Source organism: Salvelinus sp. IW2-2015, linkage group LG23 (assembly GCF_002910315.2).
Source record: "Salvelinus sp. IW2-2015 linkage group LG23, ASM291031v2, whole genome shotgun sequence".
In the NCBI taxonomy this organism is placed as follows: Eukaryota; Metazoa; Chordata; class Actinopteri; order Salmoniformes; family Salmonidae; genus Salvelinus; species Salvelinus sp. IW2-2015.
Window position 1 is genome coordinate 41,604,035 of NC_036863.1, and position 12,965 is coordinate 41,616,999.

Genomic DNA, 12,965 nt, shown 5'->3' on the forward strand with positions numbered 1-12,965 from the left:
TTCATACACAGTGTATGGAGAGGGTGGAGTGAGGAGTCACTAGCACTCTGTATTAAACCCATTGCCCAGACCAATTTAAGTTTTGCAGACTCTATTGAGTTATTCCAGTTACATATATTTGTATTTTATTAAAAGTGTATTTCTTTAAATATAGTCTACACAATAGCTTTCAACATACCAGTATTGGTGTAAACCTTCTRAAGTGGTTGCAATGCTGTGAAAAACACTTGTACTGCACTAGAGTGCTAAATATATATATATATATTTCTCAAGTTTACCGTGTCTTTGCAGGGGGACTCTTATTTTTAAATTTAAAAAATCTGTGCTCTTGCAGCCAGCATAATATCCTGCTGCTAGGAGAACGGTAATAGRGGAACCTCTGCACCAAAATGAGGCTAGACTCTCTCTCTCTTCTCTCTCTCTTTCTCTCCTCACAGCATAACATACATGATTTTTATACCTCATGGCTTTAACAGGTTCTCTTTACCGTAAGCCATACTGTATGTGGCATTGGCTCCAACCCGGAGGAGAGGATTGCTTGTGGTTGCTGCATCAATGGCACACACAACTATGACAAGAGTTGTTTCATTGACTGAGAAACAATTTGAGGACTGCATTTTTCTCACGCAGAGCGGACACATCACAGCCATTGTGTGCATGCAAGAGAAGCTGCGGTGATCAACAACAAATCAAATGTCTAAATTGGAGGGACTAGCTGTTGATTCACAGCTGAAGGCGCCCAAGGTTTTTCCGCTTGGAATATCCAGAATCTTCTTTTCCAGCTTTGACAATTAAAATGTGTAKGCTAATATAATGATTTTATTACACGCTTGAAGGCTATCATGGATTATTTGGTTGACTTAAAAACAATACTACAAAGACTGCATTGGATAATATTCATTGTTTGGTGAGCGGAGGATCTCGAATTTTCTCCTGGGACGTTTTGTCATCACCAAGCCGCCAAGCTGGCTATGGCCGCGGCGATCGCCAGCTCCCTCATTCGGCAGAAGAGRCAGGCGAGGGAGCGGGAGAAGGCGAATGCYTGCCGCTGCGCAARCAGTCCGGATAATTGCAAAGCAGGGGACAGGGGACCCTGTGAGAAACCGAGCAAGCTGAACGTGTTCTCACGGGTCAAACTCTTTGGCTCTAAGAAACGGAAGAGAATAAGGCGACCAGGTGTGCTCTTGAGTGTGATCTTTCGACTTAACACAAAAAAACGGTCATCATAACCATCATCATCATCAGCGGTGTAGTGATGCCTGGAGAAGTGGGTATACTYTCATTTTGCTAATAGTTTCCCAAACGGTCAGCCCGGCGAAAGGAAAGGTGCCCTGTGTGAAAAATTCTATGAGAAACAGTGACATACACTCTGAATGACCTAAAATGATGAATCCCATATTGGTCTTTCACAGTTAGGCCAACCCAAGCCGTACTGTGCAATTAGGCTAATTGTAGKCCTACTATTGAAACAGATAAATGAGGCTGTCAGAAATGTACAGGTTTAGAATTTTTCCCATTTTCTTCATGTTTTTGGTCTCAGTCACACTTTTTTAATAGAAAAAAAACAGACAACATTTAATGTTCTAAGTCGATAACAAACCTTAAACCACATCAGGAGACCATTTTTGAGGTTTGGGAAAAATCTACGAATTTTAGATTTTTAAGTGTAGTTACCCTTTAATTCAAGTGTGCAGGCACCTAGCACTGTTGTTTGGTTAGTGGTGTTTCTGTAGCACATAAGATGGAGTTTGCAACAAAAAAAAAGCCAATGCATTGATGCAAATAATCATGATATCATTCTGCTAGGTAGGCATAGGCTACTTTGTAGCTATTTAATATTTAATTGAGAAGGTTTATGGGGAAACCTTTTTTGTCTACCAGAAGCCAGTTAGGCCTATCATCACCATCGTTAAATATTTCCTGTTCCTTAATTGTTGAAACCTGGATGTTTTACYTCATATTATGAGGCATGTCTTACCTTGCTTTAAAGTAGCCTATAGCCAAAATCCCACCATAGAAACRTRGAGGCAATTATTTTATAAAGACTTCCTCATTATGCGTTCTCCTGTTCTATTGGTTTTCTTTCCACTTTCTTTCATTGTCTAGCAGCCAAAGGCMTTATCCTAGTCATATTAGCATCCCATGATAGTTGTTGCATCTTTAGATCTCCCCTCTTTCTATATTTCTGCTCACAAGTGCAGTGCGCATTTTTAGAACTGTATTTATCCGCAAATTGCATTTCGGAACATTTGCACATAGGCCTACCGCTGCACCTAAAATGTGAACAAATAATAGTTTACCAACATTTTAAGATAAACATTCTGATCTGTTCCATTAGCCTTATTCATTGATAATGGCACGTACCTCCACCACACTACTTTGATACGCAGCGTGGGGACTACGAAGTGAGTATACGCAATGCCCGCTGAAAAATAAGTCGGTATACCCTTCACTACACCACTGATCATCACCACGAACACCAACAGCACCACTTCTATCCCACCACTCAACACTTTAAAATGTGAAGACCTTGGAGCAATGACACCTCTGTCCAAATGGTGATGTTATAGCATAAGAAAGACAACCTTATTTGACGACCTATTCCATCAAACTCTGGTGATCCTGCAAGTCCATGCACTCATCAATTCATTACCTCACTCGAACACTTAAGACACCAGCAATACATTCCGTGTCATTATCAGATAAGTGCACAACACCTTCGCACTTCCATGCTTCTGTTGTGCATGAAATGATCATCTAAACAAGAAGTACATTCAAAATACATTGTGCCGTATCCAGAAAGCTAGTGCACCTGTTTTTGAATCTATGAATTAGCTTTTTCCCCCCTTTTTTTTGCATGGCCGGTCACCACGATCCCAGGTACCCATCACACTGTCTGGGTTTGTGCCATAGTGTGATGTCTATGGGATGCCTGAGGTTCTCCCGGAAAGTTTACTACTGACTGTGAAGCAGTGGCAAACGAGTAGCATTGGACTATAGACTTGGCATATGTCCAATCTCTCCTCTCCTCCTCTCTTCCCTCTCCTCCCGTTCTCCCGGTCTGCCCTGACGTCTCCGCAGAGCCCCAGCTCAAGGGGATAGTGACAAGGCTGTACAGCCGCACAGGCTTCCACCTTCAGATGCAAGCTGATGGAACCATCAATGGAACCAAGGACGAGGACAACAGCCATGGTAGGACTATGTGCATTTGACTGTGTTTTTGCCTTTAATTCATGCTGATTTCAGATGATTGTTATGTAGAATTCAAGAAGAAATGTAGGCTTGACTTTTTTGCTCAACATTTCCTGTAGCTGTATTTTCACTATTACATATTGAGTATAATGTTTATTTTATACAGTATACTAGCACACTCTCTCTTTGTATTCCACATTGAGCTGTGTTCAACTCATTCCTGTTGGCTGCGAGTGGGCCATCCAGGGGTTCAGACCAAGCTCTACCGGCCATGAACAACGACGGCTTCCTTACACTCTGTGAGTCTCCTTCCTTCCCAACACAACATTGGGTCTCCTACACGCTACACACAGGTTGTACAGTACATTCGGAAAGTATTCAGACCCTTGACTTTTCCACATTTTGTTACATTACAGCCTTATTCTAAAATGTATTAAATAAATGTTTTTCCTCATCAATCTACACATAATAACCCGTCCGGCCAAACTGAGCAATCGGGGAGAAGGGCTGGTCAGGGAGGTGACCAAGAACCCGATGGTCACTCTGACAGAGCTCCAGAAGTTCCTCTGTGGAGATGGGAGAAACTCCCAGAAGGACACAACCATCTCTGCAGCACTCCACCAATAGGCCTTTATGGTAGAGTGGCCAGACGGAAGCCACTCCCTCAGTAAAAGGGCACATGACAGCCGCTTGGAGTTTGCCAAAAGGCACCTAAAGGACTCTCAGACCATGAGAAACAAGATTCTCTGGTCTGATGAAACCAATATTGAACTATTTGGCCTGAATGCCAAGCGTCATGTCTGGAGAAAACCTGGCACCATCCCTACGGTGAAGCATGGTGGTGGCAGCATCATGCTGTGGGATGTTTTTTGAGCGGCAGGGACTGAGAGACTAGTCAGGATCGAGGGAAAGTGAACGGAGCAAGTACAGCGAGATCCTTGACGAAAACCTGCTCCAGAGCGCTCAGACTTCAGACCGGGGGCGAGGTTCACCTTCCAACAGGACAACAACCCTAAACACACAGCCAATACAACGCAGGAGTGGCTTCGGACAAGTCTCTGAATTCCTTGAGTGGCCCAGCCAGAGCCCGGATTGAACCCGATGTAACATCTCTGGAGAGACCTGAAAATAGCTGTGCAGAGAGCTCCCCATCCAACCTGACAGAGCTTGAGAGGATCTGCAGAGAAGAATGGAGAGGAACTCCCAAATACAGATGTGCCAAGCTTGTAGCGTCATACCCAAGAAGACCGAGGCTGTAATCGCTGCCAAAGGTGCTTCAACAAAGTACTGAGTAAAGCTCTGAATTCTTATGTAAATGTGATTATGTTTTTTATTTGTAATACATTTGCAAAAATGTCAAAAAAACTTTTGCTTTGTCATTATGGGGTATTGTGTGTAGATTGATGAGGGAAACAAGCAATTTAATCAATTTTACAATAAGGCTGTAATGTAACAAAATGTGGAAAAAGTCAGGGTTCTGAATACTTTCCAAATGCACTGTATATCACAGTATAGTCAATACCTGTGTTACTGAGTTAGTTGATTAATTGAAGGTCACTCAAGCCATGTAATCATTAAATCATTTGTTGGTGTGAAAACCCAATTGGTTTCATTTGTTTATGTCATTGTAACTGATTATGAGAGGGCTGGTTTGTATTCTGAAAGTTTTCAAGTTACCATGGAGACACATGAGTATGGAAATGCTAACTTTAACCCTGTCAAAGTTGTTATTGTTATAGCTTTGTGTTATTATAGTCATCTGGATGGATATTGAATTTCAAACACTTTATTTACATAATGTTTATTTAAATTCCCTAAAGCATAGTATATGTATTTTGTGTGTGTGTGTGGTGTGTGTGTGTGTTGTGTGTGTGTGGTGTGTGTGGTGTGGTGTGTGTGTGTGTGTGTGTGTGTGTGTGTGTGTGTGTGTGTGTGTGTGTGTGTGTGGTGTGTGTGTGTGTGTGTGTGTGTGTGTGTGATATGGTTTGTGTGTGGTCACCATGAAATTGGTGTTGCTGGATATCTCTTGCCAGAATGTGGTTTTGTATCGATCTTTACCAATGAAAGTATTGACCTTTATCTGGCAATTGAATGAGTCAGTGTTTTCATACCGTGCAGTTTAAAAGTCACMATCTGAGCAAGCTGTGAGAGTGATGGATGGCTCGTGGTGGCTCCAGAAATCTGAGATTCCCATCCTAGGCTTATTCACATAGTATGGCAAGCGAGTTCAATTCAGATCATCAGTCAACTGAGGTCTTCGCATTGTAGATTTGCTGCCGGGCACTGTGTGGCCGGCCTATCCTGACTTGTACGCTGTGCACGTAAAAGGTTCCCAAGCATAGAACTGGAATTGGTCCCAACTGCATTTCAGCTCAGTCTTCTGTGGCGCTTTGAACCGATTCTGTCAGTGTTCCATTCCAGTTAGTTGTTCCATCCCTTCTGTCGTCATTTACTCCCCTTTGGGCATTTGATATGAATGGATAGCCTAGGTGAGAGTGAAATGGCTGAAACTAGGTAGAGCTTTCTCTCTCTCTCTCTCTCTCTCTCTCTCTCTCTCTCTCTCTCTCTCTCTCTCTCTCTCTCTCTCTCTCAGTCTGTCCATCTCTGTTTCCTCTCTCTTCATTTTTTTCTCACATACACACATTCCCACTCCTGTCTTTCTCTCCTCGCTGTCCCCCCTCTTTTAGGACCACTTCACCCCGGAGTGTAAGTTCAAGGAGTCGGTGTTTGAGAACTACTACGTGACCTACTCCTCCATGATGTACAGACAGCAGCAGTCAGGCAGGGCCTGGTATCTTGGCCTCAATAAAGAGGGAGTCAYCATGAAGGGCAACCATGTGAAGAAGAATAAACCAGCGGCCCACTTCATCCCTAAACCACTGAAAGGTACGTGGGCCTTTTTTCTGCGAGGCTTTGTGTATCTGTGTTGAGGTCTGTTGGTGGGAACCCTGAAGTGGCTCGTTAGAAAGACTCACCCTAGTATATTTTTTGTGCTTTACGGAAGAATGTTTGTCAAAAGCATAATTAGTGTTGGGGAAGCTTCTCTGGAAATATAGTTTACCAAGCTACCGGTTACTTCACACCGGCAGAAGTAAAGTTACACTAAAGCGACCCTTAAGAAACACATTGTTGACTTAACTAAAGTTACTTTGGAAAAGTAGTTCACTACATCCAAACTACTTTCGATGCCGATAAAGAAAGGAAATTCGGGCCTACTTTTTGCAAAATAGTTCCAGTATTTAGCTACACCGCTACATGGCAAACAAAGTATTTAACTACTGTAAACACCACCMAGATTTGAATGTAGTTCAACTACCACCAAGCTGGAGCAAAATGTAATTACTACTCCCCAACACTGTGCATAATACAGATAACCAGACTTTACCTTTACCAAACGTGATCTCCTCTCTGCCTCTTTCTCTTCCAGTTGCCATGTACAGAGAACCCTCACTCCATGACCTGACCGAGTTCTCCCGCTCGGGCAGCGGTACTCCCACCAAGAGCCGSAGTGCGTCGGCCTTGCTGAACGGTGGAGGGAAGACACTGAGCCAGAACGAGCAGTCCACATAGCTGTGGGGATCAGCCTCGGGCAGAGGGCGGCTCTCCCAATCGTACAGTAAGCTGATCCTCGTCAAACTGAACAGGTGGAGAGCAAGGRAATTAGCTTAGTGTGTACTGAAACCACTGTGACAGACTATGACATCATCAATGAAATAAATCCATGAGCTTCTGTGGGTCAACTTTGCTATGAACTTTGATACAAAAGGCCTAAACCATTTTGCTGGTCAGGAGTATATATTCTTCCTTGGATTATTCTTGAGCATATGTAGCGTATTACCCATGTATATCTTTCTCCAAGGGTCTTGAGAGGGAGAGTTACTGGCCAGTATTTATGTGGTGCGTGATCGGTCGCTTCCATGCCTCCTAAAAAWAGCAATTTTTGGGGGGGTGTTTGAGTCCAAGAAAAGTGTACATATCTGCAAGCCTTCTGCCTCGGTCTGACTATCTGCCATATGCATTGCTTGCCAGCCATACCCATTGCGTTCWTTTGTTCCTGTGTACCAAAGACTCAAACCTGTTTCTCTGGTTTTGCTGAAGACAAAAAAAGTCGGAAAAACTGTGGACTAATCGTACTACATACTATTTAGAACATAGTGTTTGRCAAAAATGTATACAATAAGTAACACATTTCAACATACTAGGCTCACTCACACTGAAAATGCCTCATCTAATGCGTTGTTTTTCACCATTCATACATTTTGGTACAACTCTTCCCCTTATCTGATTATCAGCTGTTGCCAAACACACGTTGGTCTGAAAAGATATTTCTCTTCCCCCCCAATAGCATGTAGCGAACTCGTACTAGATGAAACGTGAAATGACTATGACATCGTGGCATTTAAAGCGTATAACATTTTCAAAATTCGACACACTATAAAACTTTCTTTCGAACGCAAGTAGACTATGAGTAGGCCACGGATAATTGGACACGGCCAATGTGTGGTTTATAGRGACTTGTTTTCACAAACCCTCTCTGTTTATCTATATTATTTAAAGAGTCAGTTTCCATCTTCAGTTATTACATCCGAAAGCCTAACTAGAGACCTCTTGAGTTTTGGGAGATCTTGTCGTTTGAATAGGCTACTTACGTCAACCCTTTTACAGCACCGTGTCATTAGTAGGCTCCTTTTCCATTCTAGATGACATAGCAAACCATGAACGTACTTTCATAGTGTATTTAGATGTGTTTCCTCGTTTGTTTACGTGTATGTGTATTACGTGCTTGCTTGCGTGTATGTGCAAGGRTAATAACATAATCCTTGATTTTTATAATGTACAATCAAGTGGGGATTATTAGTGARATTGAGGGCTCTTCCAGGTAMAATGATTGTATGTATTCTCCTGCATTGTTCTTTCCTTCCCTGGGGCCAAATGCACTGAACAAAAATATAAATGCAACATGCAACAATTTCAAAGATRTGACTKAGTTACAGTTCATGTAAGGRAATCAGTCAATTGAAATAAATTCMTTAGGYCCTAATCTATGGATTTCACATGACTGGGAATACAGATATGCAWCTGTTGGTCACAGATACCTTTAWAAAAARGKWRGGGSSWKGRWTYARAAAKMCWGTCAGTATCTGGTGTGACCACAATTTGCCTCATGCAGCGTGACACATCTCCTTCACATATAGTTGACCAGGCTGTTGATTGTGACCTGTTGAATATAGTCCCACTCCTCTTCAATGGCTGTGCAAAGTTGYTGGACATTGGCGGGAACTGGAACACGCTGTCGTACACGTTGATCCAGAGCATCCCAAACATGCTCAATGCSTGACATRTCTGGTGAGTATGCAGGCCTTGGAAGAACTAGGACATTTTCAGTTTCCAAGAATTGTGTACAGATCGTTGCGACATGGGACTGTGCATTATCATGCTGAAACATGAGGTGATGGCGGCGGATGAATGGCACGACAATGGGCCTCAGGATCTCGTCACGGTATCTCTGTGCATTCAAACTGCCATCGTTAAAATGCAATTGTGTTCGTTGTCCGTAGCTTATGCCTGCCCATACCATGACCCCACCACCACCATGGGGCACTCTGTTCACAACGTTGACATCAGCAAACTGCTCACCCTCACAACGCCATACACGCTGTCTGTTAATTGCCCAGTAAAGTTAAAACTGGGACTCATCCKTGAAGAGCACACTTCTCCAGTGTACCAGTGGCCATCTAAAGTGAACATTTGCCCACTGAAGTCGGTTACGACGCCGAACTGCAGTCAAGACCCTGGTGAGGACAACGAGCATGCAGATGAGCTTCCCTGATACGGTTTCTGACAGTTTGTGCAAACCCACAGTTTCATCACCTGTCCGGGTGGCTGATGATCAGATGATCCCACATGTGAAGAACCCGGATGTAGAGGTCCTGGGCTGGCATGTGAGGCCATTTGGATGTACTGCCAAATTCTCTAAAACAACATTAGAGAAATTAACATTCAATTCTCTGGCAACAGCTCTGGTGGACATTCYTGCAGTCAGCATGCCACTTGCACGCTCCCTCAAAACTTGAGACATCTGTGGCATTGTGTTGTGTGACAAAACGGCACATTTTAGAGTGGCCTTATATTGTCCCCAGCACAAGGTGCACCTGTGTAATGATCATGCTGTTTAATCAGCTTCTTGATATGCCACACCTGTCAGGTGGATGGATTATCTTGGCAAAGGAGAAATGCTCACTAACGAGGATGTAAACCAACGTATGCACAACATTTGAGAGAAAGAAGCGTTTTTTTGTGCGTGCGGAACATTTCAGGGAATGTTCCGCACATTCCCTGAAATGTGCGCAACCTTTTATTTCAGCTCACGAAACACGAGACCAACACTTTACATGTTGCGTTTATATTTTTGTTCAGTAGAGATGCTGATGTCTATCATTTGGTTTGATTCATTGATTTATTGACACTATTATTGCATGGGAGACTGTGGACCTCTGGGAACTAGCAGCATGATGTACCACTGTAGGTCTAGTGTTCTTACTATCTATCTGTTTTGGACCCYGTGCTCCAGTCTGTACCAGACTACAAGTGAATGATCCATAGCACAGACACACGTTTAATCTGGAACCTTCTTCCACTTTGTTATTTGTTGTTCTAATGAAAATGCACTGAATAAAATGTTTATAAGGAAATACGATTTTGCTTATGCTGTCCCTCTTTTCCACTTGTTGATACTAGTGGCCCCTCCCCAGCTATGAAAGGGTTAAACCGCTGTCATCAGTGCTAATACTGAGACTACAATATCCTGGGTGGTGTAAAATGTCCATCCATCTATTATGGATGGGCTAGCTAGATCATCTTCAATGAATCCCTAGGGAACTGATGTACCCCTCTTCTAGTGGTGCTAAAGACTGAGAGGCCATTTAATATTGATGGTAATTCCTCACATGTTGAAATCCAAGGCCATCTCAGCAGGAGGGGTAGCCAATCACGCCAGAGTGGAGCACAACTCTAGAGCTCTGCTTGAGATGGGATAGACCTCAGTACAAACAGCATTATAAATGTGAGTGGCCACAAACCGAGAAAGAGACAGAGAGGGTCAGGAGAAATTGTGCAGACTAAAATAAAATATTGGCAAAAAAACAATGTTTGTTTTATTTTATTTGGTAGATTATGTCTATTCGCCACAGAAATAAAGAAATGTAGTAATGTGGGGAGAGCCCTTCCGTGCAGTGAGGGTGGAGAAAGCATACAGATGTAAGATCTTAATTTGAGCCAGTTTTCTACAGCAGGAATAAAATCTTACAGCAACAGGAAATGTGAACTATTATATGTATTATAATTAATGGGCATTGTTTGTTGKGGTTGATACATTTTTMGTTCGGGCAAATCAAGTCTGACATTTTAAAATGGAAATTACAACTTTAGAAGCTTTTTTAAACCTTGAATACACTATAAGTTAGCATTTCCTGCTGTGCAGGAAGATTCTCAGCAACAAAAGAATGATCAGATTAAGATCATGAGTTGTACATGGTCAAAACCAAAGGGACTAACTGACACTCATGAAACAGGAAGTACCACTAGGCTAATAAACCTCCTGCCTTGGAATTGATTATGGTATCGATGACAACACAGAGGACAGTGCACATCCTTGACAACAATCGATAGATGGACCTCAAGCCCTGGGTTCAAGGATAAGGTTAACATGCCAGAGCAGTGAATAATAGCCCCACTCTTATCAATCGCTCTGGAGGGGTCAATGAAGGGTCAAATGGTAGTGAGAGGAGAATGTTATTTACTTATATTTCTCGGGTCTCAAGTCAATCTGTAAAGCTGAAGCGTTAAAGACTCGACAATAGAAATGTCACGGTCATTTCTGATTGAGCCGACATTATCCAGCGGTCGCCGTGAACGCCGTCTCCGCCAGGGTGGAGAACAGTGCCTTTAACTAGGCTTTAGCGCTGAGTTTCCGCGCTCCGGATTGAATAGAGCCTCACGTCAATGAGGAGGCCCTCTGGATAGCCACACCACAATGGCTTACTTCAATCAATAATTGCGTACTTTATTTGAACAATACTTTCATAGATTAAAGGGCCGCACTGTGTGGTACTGTAATCGTTCAGATCCTGACCTCTCAACTTCTGAGCTGTTACTGACCACTCATTTTGCTAGCCGTTGTTATGTTTGTAGGGAAACCCTTTCCAAGTCACACACTTAGCCTCAGGATAAAATGCATTACTGTCTTAGTGTCACGTGAGGCCAACTCTTTCCTCAAATCTCATTTRCAATCTTATGATATAAAACAATGTTATTTGGTATTTGTATGAGTTATTCAACAATATTGGTAGATTCAAACGAGAAACTTACTGTGGCCACAGTGCTATTACCGCAGACATGTGACTGGCTTTTCTGAGGATATAGAGCAGACAGCTAGATTTTACTGAAGGGATTTTACTGAAGGCATTTTACTGAAACCTGAGTCCCAATCAGTGCAGGGAATGGCTACATAAAGTATGTGGAGACGTGAACATCTCATTCCAAACTCATGGGCAATAATATGGAGTTGGTCCCCCCTTTGCTGCTATAACAGCCTCCACTCTTCTGGGAAGGGTTTTCCCAGAAGCACACCGCCATTGGACTCTGGAGAAGTGGAAAAGCGTTCTCTGGAGTGATGAATCACGCTTCACCATCTGGCAGTTCGACAGGCAAATCTGGGTTTGGCGGATGCCAGGAGAACGTTACCTGCTCCAATGCATAGTGCTAACTGTAAAGTTTGGCGGAGGAGGAATAACGGTCTGGGGCTGTTTTTCATAATCRGGCTACGCCCCTTAGTTCCAGTGAAGGGAAATCTTAACGCTACAGCATACAACGGAATTCTAGACGATTCCATACTTCCAACTTTGTGGCAACAGTTTGGGGAAGGCCCTTTCCTGTTTCAATATGACAATGCCCCCGTGCACAAAGCGAGGTCCATACAGAAWTGGTTTGTCGAGATCTGTGTGGAAGAACTTGACTGGCCTGCACAGAGCCCTGACCTCAACCCCATCAAACATCTTCAGGATGAGTTGGAACGCCGACTGCGAGCCAGGCCTAATCGCCCAACATCACTGCCCAACCTCACTAATGCTCTAGTGGCTGAATGGATGCAAGTCCCCGCAGCAATGTTCCAACATCTAGTGGAAAGTCTTCCCAGAAGAGTGGAGGCTGTTAAGGCAGCAAAATGGCGACCAACTCCATATTAAGGCCCATGATTTTGGAATGCGATGTTTGACGAGCAGGTGTCCACATACTTTTGGTCATGTAGTGTATGTCAGAAACAAAAAATKTCAGAACAAGGGGTTCTGTCAAGGTAGAGATGGACCTCACTAGAAACAAACATCCTCCTATGATATAACAAATGATTGATTCTGAATCAGTGATTGAATTGAATTTAGCCTAATAGGTTCAAATGAAATGGTTGTGGTTAGCCTACACAACAGGCAACCGATGCAAGGTCAACCGATATACGGTCTTGTGTTGGGAACATGACAATGACTTCTTGTGAATAGAGTGGAATTCATTCTCCGTGGGACACACTCCTGAAGGAACGCAGATGTGWAGCCAAGATTTGAGAGRAGTTCTGCAGCAGCCTCGCCATCGTCTGTGAGTACCAGAGTCGCCATCTACTGGTGAACAAAGGGAGCCACCATTCCATTTAAATGGGAAATCTCAATTAAAATAAAAACAAAGCGCCCTACCCCAGCCACTTTCGGTAAACAGCTGGGGGATGGGGC

At 43.2% G+C, this 12,965-nt stretch overlaps 1 protein-coding gene across 1 annotated transcript; it reads left to right on the forward strand.

Moving 5' to 3' along the window:
* The first annotated feature begins 384 nt into the window (after positions 1 to 384).
* Positions 385 to 8,301, forward strand: LOC111951208 (fibroblast growth factor 13-like). Its single transcript, XM_070434534.1, has 5 exons — positions 385 to 1,176; positions 3,082 to 3,204; positions 3,396 to 3,523; positions 5,880 to 6,078; positions 6,620 to 8,301. Exons 1-5 carry the CDS (start codon positions 972 to 974, stop codon positions 6,760 to 6,762), a joined length of 798 nt encoding a protein of 265 aa, XP_070290635.1. The 5' UTR covers positions 385 to 971; the 3' UTR covers positions 6,763 to 8,301.
* The last annotated feature ends 4,664 nt before the right edge of the window (positions 8,302 to 12,965 follow it).